We start from the raw sequence: 22,288 nt of genomic DNA, 5'->3' as shown, positions 1-22,288 counted from the left end.
TCAGGTGCGTACCTACTGTCTGCATCTCGTCTGCTTCCTCGTGGGTGTCTATTCCCGCCACTCCTCCTCTATTTGATGGACTACCTCTGCACTAGTCATACAGTAGGGTCCATAGCCAAATGCGTTCATGCGCCAAGCGTAACCTTGGACTACAGGTTCTCTCTTTTCCGGCCAAGGTGGTCGTTCTGGTTCTGTACCTATGTGTTTCAGATGTTCCTCGTGGTCTTGACAGGGCAATACCCCTTAGGTACGGTCAGCCCTCAACACTGGGACTCCTCAAGCCGGTCAACCAGACTATGTTCTCTTCCATTTGACCTATCGCGACTTGCTCGATGTTTACTGTTCTTGGTGATGATCAGCTTTCTGTAGCCGTTTACGTCGCCAGGCGGAGTCTTCGATGCTCATGGATCTTATGGTGGTTCTGTCTCATTAGATCTGCTGTTCATACAAACCGTGCAGTTTCCCGACAGGCTGGATACTCCCTAAGGGGGTTATCGGCCTTTCATTGTTCACTTCACACTGCACGCGATGGGACAATAATATTGCCTCTCCTGGACGTTGTGTGCTCGCGTATTATATGTGTGTTCGAGCGGACAAAAGCCGTTTGTACTCTGGCTCCGCCAACTCTCGAGTCGCGTAGTGGCTGAGAAAGACACTACTCTGTGTCTCTCAGAGGATCTCTTGGTGATGACTCTTGCATCCGCCTGGTTGATGATTTGGAAGTCTACATCATCTGTCCAGTCATTTCAATGCTTCTACCAGGCTAGGCTCTTCATTTCGCCGCGTCTTTACTATCTGTTGTACATACCCTCGAGTTCTCATATCGTCGCAGCCTCCATGGTCCTCGGTCATCTTGCTTTCGCTATATATCTTGTTTCAAACAGCACGTACAATACTGCCATATAGACTCCACGCATTGTATCTCTCTAAGCAGTGTTCACTCCAGTCCCACCGTCCTATCATTAGTGGATCACTATCTGAATGTGATTGAGCAAGCCCGTCGACATAAAATAGACGGTTACTACCTTGTACGTTGATCTTCGAACTCGTGTATAGTCAATAATCATTCCACATCCGCCTCTTCCCTCTGCGGCAGTAGTGCGGCCAGAAGGAAACTGAATGGGCGTGGCCTGGGTGGAAAGGTATTTCGGCTGACTACCCTGCTCGCGTCAGCTCCGTCTACAGGTGGGTGCTCTCCTGCGTCCCAGCCGATAGTATGATTTCAGGTCTCCAGGGGGTGCCCTGCCGACCCACCGAGTGTTGCTAGGGTAAAAATCTTCCGACGAACGTGCACGCGGCGCGCACACACCTAACTGGAATGGATATGAGCAACACATCTCGAAGAACAACAGTTACAAAGGTGAGTAACCGTCTTTTTAATTGGATTGAGCACTTTACATTATGAATTTTGAATAAACTCAAATTCCTCTCCATATTTAAAGGCCCAGACTTTCAAAAGTGCTTAGCGCACTGATTTAAACCAGATTAAGAGCTCTGCTTCTGTATAGATATCTAAATAAACTGATCATATTTTTGAAAAATGCTCAGCACCCAATAGCTCTTGTTCTCAGGAGCTGAGTGTTTTTGTAACTTCTCTTCTGATCACGAGGTAGGATCTGTTTTTTCTTTGCATTTTAAGTGTGTTTTTATTATGCTTTTTATTTTGAGTTTCCTTTCTCATTAAGCAGCTTTTATGCTTAGGTGGAAAAAGATGCTATAAAATATTGTCATGATTTCTTTTTATAGCTCAGCCATCTAATCAGTCTCCAATGTCTTTAACTTCGGATGCCTCATCGCCAAGGTCATATGTTTCTCCAAGAATAAGCACGCCTCAAACCAACACAGTTCCTCTGAAACCTTTGATGAATACGCCCCCTGTATCATCACAGCCAAAGGTAAGATGCTTAATGATTTATGTGCAAGTGGTAAACATTGGACAGAATGGTGGTAACTTATAATTTGAAGAAGGGATAAGGAAACCATTTATGAAAGTTTTGTATATTACTGATGCGTAATCATGTATAGAAGTGTAAGCTTATCGATATAAGGCACAGAAGTACTTTGTCAGTATAAAATGATGAACAGGAAGAGTTCCAGACAACTTTTCATAGTAGAACTGCACTTCCATTAAGAGACTCTGTGAAACGGACATTATGGAGTTGTCTGTCATCTGGATGATTTCCGTATGAAATTTGTTATTCTTACAAAAGGAAAGATGTTCTTCAGTGTTATGGTTTCAACAGAACAAATATTGGAATGTTTCAGGCATTATCCGGCGTTATTTTTCTGCTTTTTGCACTCCCCTCTTTTTTTCTTTTCCAATTTGATTTTTGTTTTACTCAGAGTTATCAAGCTGTCTGGAGTAGCTCATGAGCATGAGTGCCAACTGTTACAAACCAAGACAAACCCCAAACTGGCTGTGTGTTCTATGCTTGGATTTCTCCAGTCAAGTATCAAATGTGAACTTTTCAAGCACAGTAACAGCCTTCACATGGAGTCACAGACAGTCCCCTTATCTGTCTTGCCACCCATGCAAGTCTGCCTTTGTGATAGATGATCCCTTTACACCAAAAATTACAATAATATTCAGGTTACTCCGAGTCCCAAAGGACCAGTCAACTTATCTCAAGTCAGTTGCATCCTAGATCTCTCACCAAAGACATAGCTTGTAGCCAGTCTCATAATAAACTCAGATTTATTAATTAAGAAAAAGAAATGTCATTTATAAGGTTAAAGCAGGTAAATATACATGCATAAATGAGTTAGTCTTAGGTTCCAAAAGGTAATAGAAATGGCTGCGGTATACAAGCTTTAATGTTCTCTAAAGATAACCCAAGCTAAGCAGCTTGGGAATCCCTTGTTTATGCTTAGAAATATTGCCCTCTCCAAATTCCAAGCAGCATAGTGATACAGTTCCTTCTGTCAGGGATTTTTATTCCCCCAGAGTTCAGAGTTTATTCCCTCAGTGTTTGCCCCAGTCTCCTCTTCATGGGTGCATGTGTTGCGGGGGCAGTCAACAAAGTCTTCTGGTGTTTTTATGTCCTTTGATGTTTTACAATGGCTCATTTGGTTTCAGTGGGCCTTCTTTATTTTAATTAATGCTTCGTTCCTGTTTGAGTTACACAGCTGCAGAGGTTTACAGTGCAAACACTCAATATAATTTTTACACCATGGGATACAGATGTTATAAGTGAGATCAGTACATGCGTCATCCTACACATATTTCATCAAGTCTAAACACTTTCTTCTAAACTTAGCATTGTTAAAACAGATGTTGAGACACAGATGACCCACACTAGTTTCTTGCTATGTGTTTGTCAGTGTTCATTGAGGCCTAAGGGCCCTGATATGAGCTGTACCTGGTCTGCCAACATCACAAGAGCAATAAGCAGAAAAGCTGCAGCTGTATTTGGCTGGCATTTTGTGTCTCGGAAGGCTAACCCCTCCCCCCCCCCCCACACACCTTCAATGGTGTCTGTTGCAGTAGTATTTCCTCATAGAACCTCAGTCTCCGACCCCTTCTCCCCGCCCCCCCATTATCATCGTGAACGAGGCTGTGTCTAAAGTGATTTCTGGATCTGTGATGGACAAAACCAGCCATTAGTTTATTTAAATGGGGAGAGAAACTTCCCCATGGGAGCACATTTGCTCCTTGAGCTAGCATCTTGATGGGCTTTCTGGGCTGTGGTCAATAAAACAAGCTTGTATGAAGGAGAGAGAAGCTTGCACATGGTGAAAGAGGCTCTTCCTGATGCAGAAGAAGAGCCTTAGACTTCGTGGAAAAGATGCTCCCAGACTACCACAAGGTTAAGGATCTCATCGCTCCTTTTCTTCTGGGCTGAGAATTCCTTGAGAGGATCAGTGACTAAGACAACCACACTTTGGATAATTAGCTCCCTCCAGCAGTCAGAGGTTGGTCCTTTTAGTCTTTTTCTCAGAAGCATTTTCCTGAGCCCAGAGTATCAGTGGAAATTCATCACAGTAGGTTGCAAGTATTGTTTGCTCAGTTCTATAGCACTTTTCCAGACAAGGCCTCAACATCAGTTGAGACAAGTCTGTTCTCACCCCTGCTGAATACATAGTGTTTATAGGGACAGAACTGGATTCTAGGTAAGCAAAAGCATACCTTCCTCAAGAAAGATTTTCCATGATTAATCACCTCTTTTCACACCTTTAGTCTTAACAGAGTGAGAGTCTGCATCATTATACAACGCAGCTTGTGTGACTCAGCAGCTCCAACCTGGGAATATCATTCTCATATTCCAACCTGATGCATCTATCAGTTAGTCCACTTCTTCTACTTCTGAACCTCCCAGAAATCATTTTACAAAACCAAGGCCAGGTGCTGCACTTGGATCCAGCATCTCTGCATCTAACATCATGGAGGCTAGGTGGCAAACTTCTGTGGATAGAAGTTGTTATGCAGCTGTACACAAGGTTTCAATCCAAAGCAGAGTGGCCTCTATTAGAAAGATGTGTCAAGCTCAAAGGAAGCATTTCTCATTGTGGTTCATTCAGCGCTTAGGCTCTTCTATTCTAACTATTTTGGACTACTTGTTGACTTTGAAACACTCAGGACTCTCTTGCTACAGTCATCTGGCTGCTATATTAGCGTATCACGCATCTGAGTGATTTGATTTTTTTTCTCACCCCATGGTATCAACATTTTAAAATGGCTTGATTCATGATGAACCGTCCCTTAGAACCCATATTGTCCTGTTCATTATATTACCTCTGTATTAAAACAGCATTTTGGGTAGCCATCATCTTGGCTCACGGGGTGATAAAAATTCAGGCTTTTGCCAAGCCATTAACTGTATGTCAAAAAGACATTTACTCTCAGGCCTCATTCAAAATCTTTACCAAAAGTGGTTTTAGATTTTCACAAAAAAGTCTATATTTTATCAGTATTTTTTTCTAAACATCATAGCTCTCTTCCATAAGCTAAATTCCACACACTAGATGTTCTTAAGGGTTTTATCGCCTTAATTTTACCAGAACAAAACCATTTTGTAAATCGTCCAGACTATTGTGGCTTTTGGTGACAAGTCTAAAAGGCTAGCCTTTTCCTCTGAGTGGGTTACAGAGGGCATTAAAATTTCTTATACATTAAATAAATTGCCCCTTCTCTCTCAAGTTAGGACTCACTCTACTAGGGTTCAGTGTTATTTCAAGAGGGAGTCCCTATTTCCAAGATTCATAGGGCACTGACTTGGAGTTCTGTTCATATATTTTACCAATCACTACTACTCCGTTGTGGAAGATTCTAGATCACAAGTCCAGTTTGGCAGGATTGTCCTGTAGTCAATATTTAGGTTAGAACTCTTATCGTTCATTTTCTTGAGAGATTATTGCTAGTCAGTCACCCACAGTGGGATTCACATGGACAAATGCTTGGGGAGCTTGCTTAGCTTACAGTAACTGGTGTTCAAGATTCAGTTTTCCATTTGGATCCCTTGATCCACCTTCCTTGCCCCTTGATACAGAGTCCTTACCTGGATATTTTGTATTAGTGAAGAAACTGAGTGGCGGTTGGGGCTACTTCACCCTCTATATGCTCATTGTAGGAGGCATAAAGGTGAACAGTGGCACATGTGCAACACCAGCAGATGTTGCTGGCTAAAAGATTTCAGACTTGTGCAACTGGAGTGCTCACATGCCTCCAATGGAGTGCTCACATGCCTCCAATGGAATCAATGCAGACAAAAAGATCTAAAAACAACTTGAGTTAGTGTAAAGTAAGTACCCTCTTTCTTCGAGTTGAACCTCTGCCTATTCACAGTTGCTGCCCACTTGTCTCATTTCTTTAGCGTCTTAGTTTAGGAATTTCCATGTTGGAAAGAACTGAAAGGAACCCTGTGAAAAGGAGAGAGAGGGAGGGAGAGACAAGTGTCTCTAACAGATACTGATCTCCAGAAGATTCCAGTCGCTTGCAATCAAGCACCTTGATTTCATAAGCGTGATTATTCAGAGGCTCATCTCAAAGACCTCTAGTTACTGGTTTGGGGATGGTCATTAGAACAATTACAATCGGGGGCCGAACTGATATACATTTTTTATTTTGAAAATGTGAATTTTTCCATTTCTAATAGAGATGTCATACTTGTTGCCTACTTTGTGTAAGAATTCTCAATGAGCTGTTAAAGGTCCCTGTTTGAAAACATAGAGAAATATGGCATTAGAGGCAATGGCCTGACATACATTTAAAAAATTGAATCATGGCATTCACGGTGAATAACACCTCTTAGTGTGAAGTGTATAGCAAAGTACAACAGAGTTAGTGTTAGAAGCAATGTTGGTGCTTTGGAGGAAATGGATAGTTGATGTTTGATTGCAACTCTTTTAGTTATTAAAAATTGGAAGTTTGAGTGATGTCAAATTTATCTAAAGAAGTTGGTACCTGTGGTGGTGGGGTATTGAAGAAAATAGCAGATGGCTTTTAACCAAGTTAAATTTTAAAGAAATGCCCATTGCATAAAATTGCTGTAAATGTAGAGCCAGTAAAGAAATAGGATTTATTTGACCTTTCTATGAAACTTAAAGTACTGGACGGGCAAGATGCCAGGCTAGAGAAATCATTGATCTGATTGTACCTTGTAATTCCCATGTTTGTTTCTTTAGTTCATATGTTTGAGATTTATGATGCATAGGAAATCTGACCCAAGTTTTGAACATCGCAGGTAACTACTCCAGGTGTAAAGCAAGGACCAGCTTCACAGTCAGCACCTCAGCAGCCGGTAATAGCTGACAAGCAGACAGGCCATGAGCCTGCCTCTCCTCGAAGTCTTCAGCGCTCAAGGCAAGTTGAAATATTTGTTTATGTTGCTTTGTTGCTGTTACTCTGGATAAAACGTACATTGTATTCTGTGCAGTAAGTGAGCTTGATTTTTGGTATGCTTATGACCAGTGTAAGCATATTAATTAGCTCTGCTATTGCTGTAAGGGCACAGCTACATAACTTGTTTGATTTTTACCCCTTTCTGTTTGGCTCCACAGATCTCCACTTTACGAATTATATGTCCTGCCAGGTGAACCACAGAACCATTAACAGCAGCAAAATTGAGGAGTGTACATTAATGATTCTGGTTCATCATTCTGGAATTGAAGATACAAAAGGATCCCACCCTCTAAACATGCTTCATTTCCTCTTCATCTGTCAGTGCAGTTACAGAACCAAATGTTGTTCTCTGCACATGACTAGTTATTAGTTTTAGAAGCTTGTGGTTTCTTGTTTTGGTATTCATTTTTAAGTGAGTTGACAGCTTCTGTTCACTGTCTTTGTTGCTTTAATGATATGCATTAAGAGCATAACAAGCTTCACAAAATGCTCTTCTCTGCCCAAATTATTTTTCACCAACATCCAGACCCTGTCTGACATGTTGGCTTGGTGTGTGTATATACGCATTCAGCCTGTGATTGTAAGGCATATGGGGTATTTGCCTCTTGCATCAAGCTTTCCTTTTGGAGGAAGACTTGGAGTCAGATGATCTATAGGAGAGTTCCATGTAAGACATTCTCTGCTTTTGAACATATCTGATCCAAAGTTTGACATCTGAAATCAAGAACTTGTCTTAGGAGCCATCTGGAGTGGAGTCAAGGTCTTCAGAGTCTTAAGATCCAGTGACTTCAGATCCGTCTCCAGGAAGGAGAGCAGCTGAATTCTTTAAGGCTAGAATCTGCCAGCTTCCGAAAAGCCATGGCACAGGCACTCTAGGTCAACAAAAAATTAGGTTTTTAGAAGTTGGATTAGGTGTCTGATCTGAAAGTTGATTCTGATTGTATCTTTGTGTAGGTGACATTCTTAAATCCTTGGGATGCTGAATGAGGATAGGGATCTTCTTGGATCTGAAATGGTCAGATCCTTAGCTTGCACTGGTGGGAGCTTTGGTACTGCTTTCTCACCAAAGGCTCTCTTTGAAGTCTTTGTTATTAATGGACTTGGATTCTTCCTCTGTTCCGCTCCTATCACTTTCAGATCTCTGGCTTCTTTATTTCCCAGAGCTGTCACCAGAGATAAACTTCTCTGGAAACTATATCCATCAAGGTCAATTTTGTAAGGAAAGAGAAGTGAGTCAGGAGCTCCTGGTCCTTCAGCACTAGCTGATTTACTGAAGCTTTTCAGTCTGTTCCTTTTGCTGGTTACTGGCTTTCAGCGCCATTCAGGATGTCATTTGTTTCAAAACAATAGAAGTATATCTTATGGGTAATGTACATGTTATGGCAGCACTTCCCAATTTATTTACAGGTATGAGCTCACTTTAATGTAGTATTTCCTCCTCAGACAACATGGAGGACACCATGTTTTGAAGAGCAAAATGGTGTCCTCCATTCATCATGAACTGGCATGCACTGTACATGTGAGGTCATGCTGTCCGGTGCAAAATGGCATCCTCCACACACTACGCATCTCTGTGACCCCATCTGCTGATCGTGTGACCCCACTTGGGGTCACACCTGACATTTGGGAACAGCTGCCTAAGAGGTTTAGTCTCTGTGGACTCCGGCTCTTTTTCAGCTTCTAGTTCTCTTGGAAGTACTTCAGCTAAAAATATAGGAGTGCAAGTAGTCCTGTGGTCAGAAGAAGTCTCTGTAATGAAATGCATTTTATTCCACCTAGTGGAGGATTCAGAGTAACTGGACTAATTTGTAAGTAGCTTTACCCTGCACTGTCATCAGATGACTTCTCGTGGCTGTGCAGCGCTTCAGTGTGGCAATATATTTGAACGGATATGAGGATTTGTCATTCCCTCATACAAGAAAATTCAGTGAAAACGGTGCTTTCAGAACTGGGACTCTTATCGTTTACATCATGCAATGGTGAAGACAACCTGAATTTCAATGAGGTCAGGCCAGCAAGAGTGGTCCCTTAAATTCAGTGACCTAAGTTGATTCTTGCCAAATGGGGGTCATCTAGACATGGACTTTTTGATACAGACTTGTGATAAACGTCTTCTCTCTAGAGCAGACAGGGTCCTGAACTGTGCAATATCTCTTTTACACTGTAGAGGAAAGGACTCTTGTATGCCTTTACTTCCTCTGTTACCAAAGGTTCTGCTGCAGATCAGAGCTGAAGTGCTTTTGATCTTTGCCCTGGGCTTCGGCTTGTCTTTGGAATTTACTGTTGGAGAGAGAGGAACTGACAGATGGCAATGGGTGTATAGACTGTCCCAGAGAGCAGCATCCAATGATTGTGTGTACACCCCCTGAATAGATTTACTACTTTGAATGGCTCTGTGGCTCATGTTCAAGGGCACATGACTCCGAAGTGTGGATCTGCATAGGCAGTATATTCTGGGAACTATAGTAACTGGGACCTTTTCTTTTTTTCCCCACTGAATTTTTAATTGAACTTGAAATTTAACATTACTATATTGTATGCATGTATGTTTGCTCAGTTTATAGTTACATAGCTTCTTATACCAAAAATACCTTTTTTTTTATATTTTCAGTTATGTAGATACTGCTGTGAATATTAATGGATCGCTGTGTGCCCTTGCAAAACAATGAGTTAACTACCATTGTTGCCAATAAATTAAAACAAAATGGTTAGTTGTAAGCAAGAGAACTTTCTCAAATCCAACCATTCTAAAAGTTCAGTAGTTAGATTTTGACGTAAAAAAATTGAGCATCCTTTTGTTTCCCTAATACTTTAGGAGAGTCCATGATGCCTGACAGGTAAAGTGAAAACCTAAGTAGTTACTGGAACCTAGGAACTTTATAATCTAAACTGAGAACAATTGATTGATCAGTTATAACTGCATTTTAATTTTTCAGGGTTTAGAATGATTCATAATTATATTTTCCTGTAATAGTCTGCATCTAAACCAGTTTGTTTCTTTTAGAATTGAAACTTAGAAATTATCTTAAAATAGTTTAAATATCTTATGATACATTTAGGCTATTCTTTGACTAATTTTGATTTATAAAACTTAAAAAATGTTTTAGAGGTGTTTATGCCATTTGTTTTTTATTGGTCATGATGCTATGAAGGAAATAAGTCACATTGATGTAATAGAACAGCAGCAGTGGACTATTCTTAAAAGAAAAATATGGGAAGAATTCTATTTAACCTACAATAACGATCTGCACTTGCTAGAAAAAACTGAGGCAAAACAGGCTTTTTTCTATTCTTGATTTCTGTTTACTACACAGAAAGCATTTTCCAGAATTAAGCACTTCACTTATACTGTATCTATGTATTTCTTTTTATGGCAGGAATACCGAAGAAAAAACATTAGTCCAAAAATGACCTTCCTCAAGTGTGTTTGATTAATTTAGAAAAGAAAATCAATATTTGAACCTGCTTCCCTCATAATACCTTACTAAATAATTTCAAGATTAAAATATGGTAAAGAATAGTAGTTTAAATGTTGGTAACACTTTAAATTTTAACTTCGTATTTATATATTCAAGGAAACAGTAATGAATTCCATGCAAAAACAAGTGAACATAAAACATACTTTCTGAATGTCAAGTAGGCTTCCCATTTATGCAAGCATATTTAACCTAATGCAGGTCTTTCTGTAAACTATGATTCCAGAGAGGCTTTGAGAATAATTAATATTTCTAATTATGGAGGCATTGATTTTGGTTCCTTGGTTAAGGTTGCATTAGGATTTTCCTTTTAATGGTACCTTTGCAATTTTCTAATTCTGTTCTGGCCTAAAAAAAAAAGTTATACATTTTACATAGCATGTTTACATTTTCCAAAGGTACTTTAGGTATGGAAAGTTACGGAGTTAAATTAGGGTTTCAAAACATCCTTTTCCTCAGATTTTGAGACAGAATTTTGCCTTTTTTTTTTTTTTTTTTTTTTCTTGTTGTTGTTGCGTGGGTGGAGACACAAGCTTGGTTTACCATGGTGGCCAAAACCCTTATTTATTATTTTATAAACGTAATAATTAGGAAAGCCAATGACTATAAAAAAGTAGATGTAAGAGAGTAGCAATTATTTTGAAAGGATTCAGAGTGGTAGCTGTGTTAGTTTGTGTCAGCAAAAATAACGAGGAGTTCTTGTGGCACCTTAGACTAACAAATTTATTTGGGCATAAGCTTTCGTGGGCTAAAACCCACTTCATCGGATGCATGCAGTAGAAAATACAGTAGGAAGATATATACACAGAGAACATGAAAAAATGGGTGTTACCATACCAACTCTAAGGAGACTAATCAATTAAGGTGGGCTATTATCAGCAGGAGAAAAAAATGTTTGTAGTGATAATCAGGATGGCCCATTTCAAACAGTTGACAAGAAGGTACAAGTAACAGTAGGGGGGAAATTAACATGGGGAAATGTCTGTAATTGAATGACCAGGGAGATTGAAGTGTTCTCTGACTGATTATGCGCAAAAGAATAAACAGACCTAAATCAGACATCAAGAATTATAACATTCAAAAACCAGTCGGAGAACACATCAGCCTCCCTGGTCACTCAGTTACAGACCTAAAAGTCGCAATTCTCCAACAAGAAACTGCAGAACTGGAATTTATTTGCAAACTGGACACCATTAAATTAGGCTTGAATAAAGACTGTGAGTGGATGGTTCATTACACAAAGTAAAAACTATTTACCCATGCTAATTTTTCCCCTACTAAAAGGAATAGAGGAGTGACAGCTATACTAGGACGCTGAAAGCTAATATCAGTCTTTCCAAGATAGTAGATGCAGCGTCTTTTCTAAAGTACCATAAGTATTCATGGTGTCCTACAAAAAAGAACAGAATTTCTTGACCAGAAATGCTTACCTGGGTTCTGTGGTTTGTGGAACTTCTTATTCATCCCCAGTGTCTTTATGTTGGAGTTTCTGGCCTCAAGGAGTGATTTAGCTTTGCTCAGGGTCTCTTGATAGCTCACTGGGCAGCCATGTGTTGAATCTTCGTCTCCGAGCAATAAACAAAGGTGACTTTGAGTACTTAATGGTGACCATGTTCATCAGGACTCCCACGTTTTGTTGAATGATCATGATGTCTTACATTACATCTTGGATTGTTTTGAAGCTCTTTATTAACATATTGTGACAAAGTTCCTCCTCTGCCTTGGTGGGTCCTGTGATTATTGGCAGATTTGCTACCTCAATGATCTTCCGTACAGTCTGGGTCAACTCCTCCTGTGTCTGCTCAGGAGTTGGGAGGTTTGGGGGGAACCCGGGCCCGCCTTCTACTCCGGGTTCCAGCCCAGGGCCCTGTGGATTGCAGCTGTCTATAGTGCCTCCTGTAACAGCTGCATGACAGCTACAACTCCCTGGGCTACTTCCCCATGGCCTCATCCAAACACCTTCTTTATCCTCACCACAGAACCTTCCTCCCGGTGTCTGATAATGCTTGTACTCCTTAGTCCTCCAGCAGCACACCCTCTCACTCTCAGCTCCTCGTGCATCTTGCTCCCAGCTCCTCACACACACTTCCTCTCTTCTGGCTCCCTCTGGCCTGACTGGAGTGAGCTCCTTTTTAAATCCAGGAGCCTTGATTGGCTCCAGGTGTTCTGATCAGCCTGTCTGCCTTAATTGGTTCTAGCAGGTTCCTGATTACTCTAGTGCAGCCCCTGCTCTGGTCACTCAGGGAACAGAAAACTACTCATCCTTTGACCAGTATATTTGCCCTCTACCAGATTCCTGTACCCCACTGGTTTGGGTCTGTCACAATATATAGGTAAAAAGTGTGCATATACACACTCCATTCACCCCTAAAATGTAGCCACATCTAGGGTGGCACACGGATGTCTAAAACAACTAACAGTGAAATAGTTTAGGACAAGAAGAAACGAATAATGTACCAGTAGAAATGTAAGAAAAATGTAATTATCAGAACATAACAAGGACACAAAGACCATACTCTTGTGAAAAGTGCCATAGGACTTACTGATCACAAGTGGTTAGAGTATCAGTTTTGATTATCTTATTATGCAGGATGTGGCTGGATGCTGTAAAGTTTGTAAAAATTTAACTCATTTGCCAGATTTATAAACATTTTGAAAGCTTGTGCTTCTTAATCTTTGTTTCCTTCTTCCAGTAGTCAGAGAAGTCCATCACCAGCTCCAAATCATACCTCTAGCACTAGTGCATCAAATTCAGCAACTACACCACAGAATGCATCTGTTCGGCCTACATGTTCATTAACACCTACACTAGCAGCACATTTCAATGAAAATCTTATAAAACATGTTCAAGGCTGGCCTGCAGATCATGCAGAAAAGCAGGTGGGTACACATTTAAATTATGTTGAAAATGTAGACTTTCCTGTGAAGGTACTAAGAAGTCTCTCTTAACACCATAGCATTTTATTACTTTGAATGTGTCTGTTAGCTAAATCACTGCATGATAGTAATTTTGCTGTTCAGATAAAAAGGTCCTGTGGAACAGGTGCAGTTGTGGTTGTTATGAAAGCTTTTCAAGCAAGGACTTTTCAAGCCCTGGGTAACATCAAAATTCATTTTTATTTGGTAGGACTATTAACTTTGTATCTGAGCTCAGAAAATATTTCAGAATTGTTTCTGCACGTGGCTGCATTGATAATGCAGTTGTAATAGGGCAAAACCAGACTATAGGAGAAACCTCGATAAACTTACACGTTTCGACCATTGGGATGCCATATGTGGAAACTCAACTTTCAAACATAAAAACTTGCATCTGAATTTCTGCTATCCTCATGTTTTTCTCTTTCTACCACTTCATTGCTCTCATAACAGTTCAGGTATAGCTGTGAGACAATAGAGTCCTTGTGCTGTTTCGGACTACTATCAATCTATTTATTTGCATTACTTCTATATATATCTATATAGATAGAAAATATGCCTATCCACGTTGTTAAATTGGAGTTATGGTTGGGTGTATCAGTATCTTAAGGTTTAAAAAAAATTATACCAGAATTAAGCATTGTGAATCCAGCAAAAAAAATCTGAATTTTTTATTCTTAAAAGAAATCAAACATACTAAGAAATGGAAATGCACAGTTAAGGTTATTTGGGTATCCTGCCCTGTAGTTACACCATGAGAAGAAGATTCGGGGGTGGGGAAGTTTAAAAATCAGTTTAATCTAATCTGGGGCTACAAACACTAATATACCTTAATCCTAAATTATTTTATGGTGTCACTACAGGACAGAGTTATAGCTGTTGGGTTACTTCAAGCTGTGTGCATTTTGATACCATTTAAAAAACAAACAGACTTTTTCCCTTCCTGATGATTACCTCCTTGTAATATTTACCGGGCATTGTCTCCAATCTTATTTGATCAACTGATACATGCTTTACTTTAACCTTCTACAGTTGATGTTCCTTCCAACTCTCTTTTTCTTTTCTATGAGTCCTTCAGTTAGTCCACATTTTTCTGGTATCAAGATATCAGAAACTATAGTAGTGTATCTCCAATTGCAAAAGTTCTTGTCTCCTTCATCTCATGTGTTGTCTACGATTGTACTTTTTCTGTGTGACCATAATGCGTATGCAAATTCATATATACACTGGTTGTCATGTTTCGCCCAACAGCTCATTCAGTGCTGCTACTTCTAAAATAACTCTCTTCTATCACATCTTTGCTTCAGATAATTTTTTCAGTTTGGACATTCCATGTTTCTAGTGTATCTAGAGCCATTTCTACTTCACTGATGTTCATAAAACCTCCCAGTGTAATACTGTCTAAGCATAAATGATATGCTGTTTATCGCTCCAGTATCAGTAATAAAGAAATTGAAATTAAACAGATCAAACTCTAGGTGATAAGATATTCCATTTGTCACTATTTTGTCATTACCATTTCAGCTGACTTTCCTTTCATGTGACAATGTCATTTCCAGGCTGGTTTAAAACTTTTTTAGAAAGAAAAGCTATTCAAAGACTATCTAGGATGCTATATCAAATTAGATATGTTACATCCTTTACATTCCCTTTGTCCATTACATTTGTAATTTAAGTCAACAGTGATCAAGTTTGTCTGGCACAAAAATGATCCATATTAGGTTTTTATATTAAGATTGCAGAATAGAATTTAACGTTTTCTTATGATTTTGTTTTCATGTTTAAATTTGAATGTGCCTTGCTGTATAAGCCCTATAATTCCTTTTTAATCAAGAGTCCAGTTTCGTTGAATTATGTGCATTTGCTTCTAGTGAGTGATCCAAAATCGTGGCGCTAACTTTGAATTATTTTTTTTATTTAACTCCTGTAGGCATCAAGATTACGTGAGGAAGCCCATAATATGGGAAGTGTTCATATGTCAGAAATTTGTACTGAATTAAAAAATTTAAGATCTTTAGTTCGAGTATGTGAAATTCAAGCAACATTGCGTGAGCAAAGGTAAGAATTTGTTTGGGCATTTATCTTCAAATTATTTCTAAATTGCTCATTCTGGTGTCCTATTTTGGATGAGCTTGATTTACTGACAACTTTAGGTTTTAGCATATTTGTCTTTTTCAAGTATAAAAGCTACCTTCTTTGAGTGCTTGCTCATGTTGATTCTGTTCTAGGTGTGCACACACCCATGGGCACAGTCATTGGGAGATTTTTGCCTTAGCGGTATCCATAGGGCCAGCTATGGTGCCCCTTTGAGTGCCATGCTCATGCATCTGTATATTAGGCTCTGTCGGCCCTATGCCTGCTCAGTTACTTCTTACCGCCCATGTTGGTTAGTTGGAGTACCTTTCCTTGCATAGCAAGGGCTAGCGATTTTGTCTTTTCTGACTTCGAGCCTTAGGGCTTTGTAGGTAGGTAGTTTTTTATAGTTGTTAAGAGTAATTAGAAGTCGGAGTCCCAGCAGGGCTGCTTCAGGCGGTGTATGCCCTGGTCTCTGGGGTTTAAGCCCTGCGTGGACTATAATAGGCCTCTGCCTGTAAGTGAACCCCACAGCAGCTGCCTCAAGTGTTTGAGGGAATCATATGCAAAGGACAAGTCTTATATTTGTGTAAATTTTTGACCCAGGACTCAGAGCAGGATATTAATTTGTGGGCTCTCCTCATGGAGGCTGCCCTTCATCCAACTTCTGAGCCATCCTGCCAAGACTCACCTAGTACCTTGGCCTTGCACCCCCGGTGTCAGTGCCCAGAAAGAAAACAGCTCCCTGGCACCAGGCAAGAAAGACCACAGGCATTGGGCAAAGGACGGAGTTCAGGACATCCTGCCACTCTGGAGTCAGGTGGATGTGCCTTCCCAGTCGGGGCCTTTAGACCCTTAAAGGATCCACCACCGACTCCCAGGAGTGGTAGGAGGCCTAGACTTCTGGTGGTATTGACTACTTCCCAAGCTCTCCTGGCACTGAGAGAACAGAGGCTGCCACCAGCACCGTGCAAGCTGCAGGAATTGGCAAAGGCTCCCTGTGAGGACAAGCCAGACGCTAAGACCCTTTGGGCAGTGGAGCACTGCCGATCTCCTGAGACAAGGCAACGCTCTCCATCAGTGTGTCGCAGATCTCTGGCATTGCAGCCCAGATCCTCTGTGGCTCATCCTTGGTTACCGGCATCACTATCGCGGTCTCCATCATCTCAACATGGATTGCCTTGGGGAAGGTGCCGATCTCCGTAGTACTGGTACCATTTGCCCTCCCGCCAGTCATCCTCTCAGTGCAGATCTTGGTTGCCTGTGCTATGGGATCACTCCTTGGTCCCCCTTGCTCCGGCACTGATCATCCCATTCCAAACACTGGTCTCCGGCAGCAGTGGTCCGCAGACAAATTCAGGCGTCAATGGCTTCACCATGGTCACCACAAGGGGATTCCTTTGATATGGAAGGGAAGATCAACCCCTTGCCAAGACCCCACCGGCGTAATTGGGCACCTAAGGTCGTGTTTACTTATATGGTGGCGCCTTGGCAGCGCAGCCATTGGCCAGCACAGTGGCTTTATTGGAGTGCGTGGGTCATGTTGGTGATGACAATGCCACCTTCGCACTGCTCATCTGCTGCCACCTCAGAGCAACAGCTGGCGGCACCTGGTTTGGTGCACGAGAGGAGGTTGGGATAGAGGAGACAGCGCCCACTTCCAAAAAAAGACCCTTCCCCACAGGGGATGATGTCCCAAAGCCTCCCCCAGCAGTATAGTTGTTGTCCTCATTCCCAGAGGAGGCAGTTGTGGGACCCTCGAGAGCCAGCCCACTGGACGATTTTAAAGAACCCCGCCATCTCAAGGCCGTGTTTTGACAAGTAGCTGAGAACTTGGGCCTGGAGGTGGAGGAGACGGCTGAGCAGTTGGACACTTTGTTCAGTGTCCTCTTAGCCTATGTCCCAGCACATGTTGCACTACCAGTGCATGATGGGGTCCTGAAAATTGCCAAGGCCTTCTGGCAAACCTTATCATCCATCCCTCCTATCTACAAAAGGGCTGAAAAGAAGTACTTCATCCCAGCCAGAGGGTACAAGTACCTTTATACCACCTCATCTCCAGGCGCACTGGTTGCCAAAAAGGACAAGCAGAGGCACACCTGTTCAACTCCCAAAATAGAGGCCAAAAGCCTGGACCTTTTGGGGAGAAAAATTTATTCAACAGCCAGCCTGCAATTCCAGGTAGCGAACCATCAGGCCCTCTTGGGCAAGTACAAAGTAACTTCAAGCAGTCCATCCCTCAGGGTTTGGCCTACGAATTTGGTACCCTGGTAGATGAGGGCACTGCAGCAGCTAGGTGCTTTCTCCTGATGGCATAGGGGACGACAGACTCGGCAGCTAGAGTGGTTGCGTTCGGGGTGGTCAAGAGGTGCAGTTCCTGGCTTCAGACTTCCAGCCTGTCCCAAGTGATGCAGACCTCTGTCCAGGACTTCCCATTTGATGAGAGCGGTCTCTTTTTGGAGCAGACTGATCCAAGGCTGAATGGGTTAAAGGAAAACGCAGGCCACACTTTGCTCGCTGGGCATGCATACACTGCAGTCTGCATGGAAGCAGTTCCAGTCACCCGCTCTGCCAAAGCCTTGGCAGGGGTCTTCAACAAGAAGGGATAGAGACACAAGCTTTAGTCATTGCCTCCCTTCCTCCTCCTGCTGACCCATGCAGCCCAGCCCAGCAAAGCATCGCAGGGGCCAGAAGCACTCATTTTAAAAGTGTGCTCAAGAGCGACACCCTAGTCAATTCCGGGGAATTCCGAGCAGGTCCCATGCACTGAGCCCGGTGCTACCAGCTTTTGCTCTGAGATGATGGATGATGAGCAGTGTGTCATCACTGGTATGACCCACACACTCCAATAAGGCCACTGCATTGGCCATTGGATCCATCTTGTTCTTTCCTCAACCATCGTTATCCCTGCAGTTTGGACTACTGGATGCTGTACATACTATCTTGGGTCTCTATCCTGGAATTATTGGTCACTCCTCCCTCTCACCTTCCCTTCTTCTTTTCCCCGCCCTTCTTGATGGACCCTTCTGATGAGCAGCTCCTTGTCCAAGAGGTCAAGAATCTCCTGCACCTGGGGGAGGTCCCTTGGGACATGAAGGGAAAAGGATTTTATTCCTGCTACTTCTTCATCCAGAAAGCAAAAAGGAGACCCATTCTGGACCTGCGTCGCCTCAACAAGTCTCTCAGAAAGTTGAAGTTTTGCATGGTCTCCCTGGCCTACATAATCCCCTCCCTGGATCCCTTGACTTGGACACTTATTTTCATATTCCAAGGTCACAGTTGTTTCCTCTGGTTCATAGTGGGCGGATGTCATTTTCAACTCACTGTGCTACACTTTGGCATCTCATCAGCCCTGAGGGTATTCACAAAATGTATAGCTCCAGTAGTTGTTTTCCTGAGACATGGAGGAGTCCAGAACTTCCATATCTTGGTGACTGGCTCATGAAGCGCAGGTCTCGGGAGCAAGTGCGAGGGAGCCTCAGTCTGGTGTGTTCCACCTGTCGCAACCTGAGTCTGTTAATAAATGAGACAAAAACTATCTTAACGCCAGTCCAGCGAATAGAGTTCATTGGTATGGTTGTCGACTCCATGTGAGCCAGAGCCTTCCTTCCGGAAGTGCATTTTCAGGCCATGTCAAACCTGATTACCTATTTAAAGAGTCACCTGCTCACCATGGCTCACACTTGCCTGTGGTTGTTGGGCCATGTGGCTGCGTCTACATACGTGGTCAGCCACCCTTGGCTCCATCTCCAGCCTCTGAAAGCGTGACTGGCGTTGGTCTACATCCCCAACAGGCACGTCCTAGACCAGGTGGTCAGGGTGCTTGATCACATTAGGTTGTCCCTGGATTGATGGTTGGACCCCAGGTCAGTGTTGAAGGGGAGTTCCCTTCACATCCCCATCACTGACCCTGGTCTTCAATGATTTGGACCTGGGCTGGGGAGCCAACTTGGGCAAGCTAAGCACCCAGGGTCGCTGATTGTGGGACGATCAGACCCTCCACATCAATGTCAGAGAGCTCAGCGATTCGCCTGGCCTGCAGGCTTTCTTGCCCCACTGAAGGGCAAGGTGGTACGGATCCTGACGGACAATACAGCTATGATGTATTACATCAACAGGCAAGGCCGTGCCAGGTCTTCGGCAGTTTGTCAAGATCTCTGCCTTCAGGGCTTTTGTGTGCAAAGTGTCATTCATTTGAGAGCTGCGCACCTGCCTGAAACCAGGAATGTCCTAGCAGATCACCTCAGCAGGCCTTTCTCATCTAGCCACGAGTGGTTGCTCCATCCAAAGGTGGTCAGCATAATCATCCATAGGTGGGGGACTCCCCATGTAGACCTCTTTGCATCCTGGCAGAACTGAAAGTGCCACGTGTTCGGTTTAATCCAGCGGGGGATAAACAGTGGCTCCCTGTCAGACGCCTTTCTCATTCTATGGTCGGGATGCTGATGTATACCTTCCCACTAGTGCTGTTGATGCACAGGGTCCTTGTGAATATCAAACAAGACAGGGCAAGAATTATCCTAATAGCCCCTACATGGCCTCACCAGCACTAGTTTGGCGTGTTGCTAAGCCTTTCAGTAGCCAACCCGCTGCAGCTGCCCCTCTGATCAGATCTGCTCTCCCAGAACCACAGCAGCCTTTTGCACCTGAACCTGGCATTGCAGCACTTGACAGCTTGGGTACTGTATGGCTAAGCATGGATGAACATGCATGCTCAGCCCATGTTCAGCAGGTCTTGCTGAGTAGCAGGAAACCCTCCACCAGAGCAACTTACCTGGCCAAATGGAAAGGGTTCATGTGCTGTGCCTTGGAACGGCCTATCCGGGCTGAGCAGAAACTGCTGCAGGAGATCCTGGATTATCTGCTGCACGTCAAACTCCAAGGTTTGTCCCTGTCATCAATCAAGGGTCCACCTGGCCACTATCTTGGCTTTCCATCCTCCATTCCAAGTTAGGTCGATCTTCTGTCATGACATGACAACACAGTTTTCGAAAGGTCTGGAGCATCTCTACCTGTATACCTGGTATCCCTTCCCTCCCCAGGACCTGAATCTCATGCCGTCGAGACTCATGGAGCCTCCCTTTGAGCCTCTGGCTTCCTGCTCTCTCCTGGAAGGTTTCATTCCTGGTTGTGATAACGTCGGCCTGCAGGGTGTCTGAGATCAGGGCACTTACTTCAGAACCGCTCTATATGGTCTTCTACAAGGATACGGTCCAGTTGCGACCACACCCAGCGTTTCTGCCCAAGGTCGTTTCTCAGTTCCATATTGACCGGAACTTATACTTACCCATCTTCTTTCCAAAGCCTCATGTCAGATAAAGAATGCAGGTTACACCCTGGATGTCAGGAGGGCGCTGGCCTTCTATGTAGATTGACAAAAGCCATTCCATAAGTCAACACAGCTGTTTGTTCTGTTGGCAAACAGAATGAAAGCTTGCCTGATGGTTTCTGAGAGAATTTCATCCTGGATCACGGCCTGGATCATTGCCTCTGCCAGCAATCGTGAGGGCACACTTGGCTAAGGCACAAGCGTCATCAGTGGCCTTCCTGGCATAGGTTCCAATCCAAGAGATCTGTAGGGCCACTACCTGGTCATCTGTCCACACATTCGTGTCTCATTATGCACTTACCCAGCAAGCTGAGACCACACTGGCTTTGGCAGAACAGTGCAGAAAGCTGCAAGACTGAACTCCGAGCCGAACTCTATAGACACTGCTTGTGAGTCACCTAGAATGGAATTGACATGAGCAAGCACTCAAAGAAAAAATGATTACTTACTATTTCATGACTGTTGTTCTTTGAGATGTGTTGCTCATGTCCATTCCATTACTCGCCCTTCTGCCCCTCTGTCGGAGTTGTTGGCAAGAAGGAACTGAGAGGGTGTAGGGCCAGTGGCACCTGATATACCAACACATAAGCGTAGCACTATGGGGGCTCCACAGCCAGCCCTATGGATACCGCTAAGGCAAAAATCTCCAACCGCGCATGTGGGCGTGCACACACCTAGAATGGAAGGGACATGAGCAGCACATCTCGAAGAACAACGGTTACGAAAAGGTAGGGAACAGGTTTTTCCCTGATATACGTTTTACACATTTCCCATACAGATGCCTCTTGACAATCTCCAATGAACGGATCAGCTATGCAATGTCTGTACATCTTTTTATTCCATAAATAGAAAAGAAATTGTGTTCCACATGCATTAGCACGTTAGGTAAATCTGATCAGCTTACACAAATTTAGATGCTTCTACTAAAATATCTAGTATGCATACATCACATCTGTAAATTTGGTACAGTTTATATAATCCTACTAGATATGATTTGTACGCTTAAAGTATTAATTAGGTCTTGAGACACAGCAAGTTGGGCTGCTCTTGTTTGATCTCATAAGCTAAATAAAGTTGGTTCTTGTCAATATTTAGATGAGACTTCCAAGAAGATTTCAAAATTCTTCAGTAAATACTGGTGATTTAGTATGTGACATTCTCACCTTTTGAGTAATTACTGGCTGATTGCCCTTGCATAGTGCTGAGGATACTGAGATATTAAAAATACTGTCAGGACAAGATACAAAACTGAGCTCAATATTAGACCAGATGACACTTTTTTTACGATCAAGGATGTTAGTCCTGGTTTCTTGTTTAACTTACATTTTAATTCTGATTACTGAAATTCTCCCTGCAGTTTCACTGGATATATTGTTTTCATTTCCTCTCCTAAACAGCTGTAGTGATGCTGTGTATTTGGTAAACAACTGCTGTGCTCTACATCAGAAATGGCTGTATTTCATAGATTCATAGACTCTAGGACTGGAAGGGACCTCGAGAGGTCATCAAGTCCAGTCCCCTGCCCTCATGGCAGGACCAAACACTGTCTAGACCATCCCTGAGAGACATTTATCTAACCTACTCTTAAATATCTCCAGAGATGGAGATTCCACAACCTCCCTAGGCAATTTATTCCAGTGTTTAACTACCCTGACA

The 22,288-nt window shown here is 42.7% G+C and overlaps 1 protein-coding gene across 2 annotated transcripts in view; it reads left to right on the top strand.

Annotated features, from left to right (window-relative positions):
* Positions 1-22,288, top strand: part of WAC (WW domain containing adaptor with coiled-coil) — a 137,191-nt gene that overhangs the window by 108,419 nt on the left and 6,484 nt on the right. The window contains exons 10-13 of one of the 2 annotated variants that reach the window (XM_075062264.1): positions 1,747-1,895; positions 6,681-6,799; positions 13,011-13,194; positions 15,161-15,288. In XM_075062264.1, coding sequence (XP_074918365.1) covers positions 1,747-1,895; positions 6,681-6,799; positions 13,011-13,194; positions 15,161-15,288 — 580 coding nt within the window. Of the gene's footprint in view, positions 1-1,746; positions 1,896-6,680; positions 6,800-13,007; positions 13,195-15,160; positions 15,289-22,288 lie in introns of both variants that reach the window. The other variant, XM_032764146.2, reaches the window with a different exon arrangement.

The sequence above is a fragment of the Chelonoidis abingdonii genome, chromosome 2, assembly GCF_003597395.2.
Source record: "Chelonoidis abingdonii isolate Lonesome George chromosome 2, CheloAbing_2.0, whole genome shotgun sequence".
Lineage (NCBI taxonomy): Eukaryota > Metazoa > Chordata > Testudines > Testudinidae > Chelonoidis > Chelonoidis abingdonii.
The sequence above is the reverse complement of the archived record's forward strand: the minus strand, read 5'-3'. Positions and strand labels throughout refer to the sequence as shown.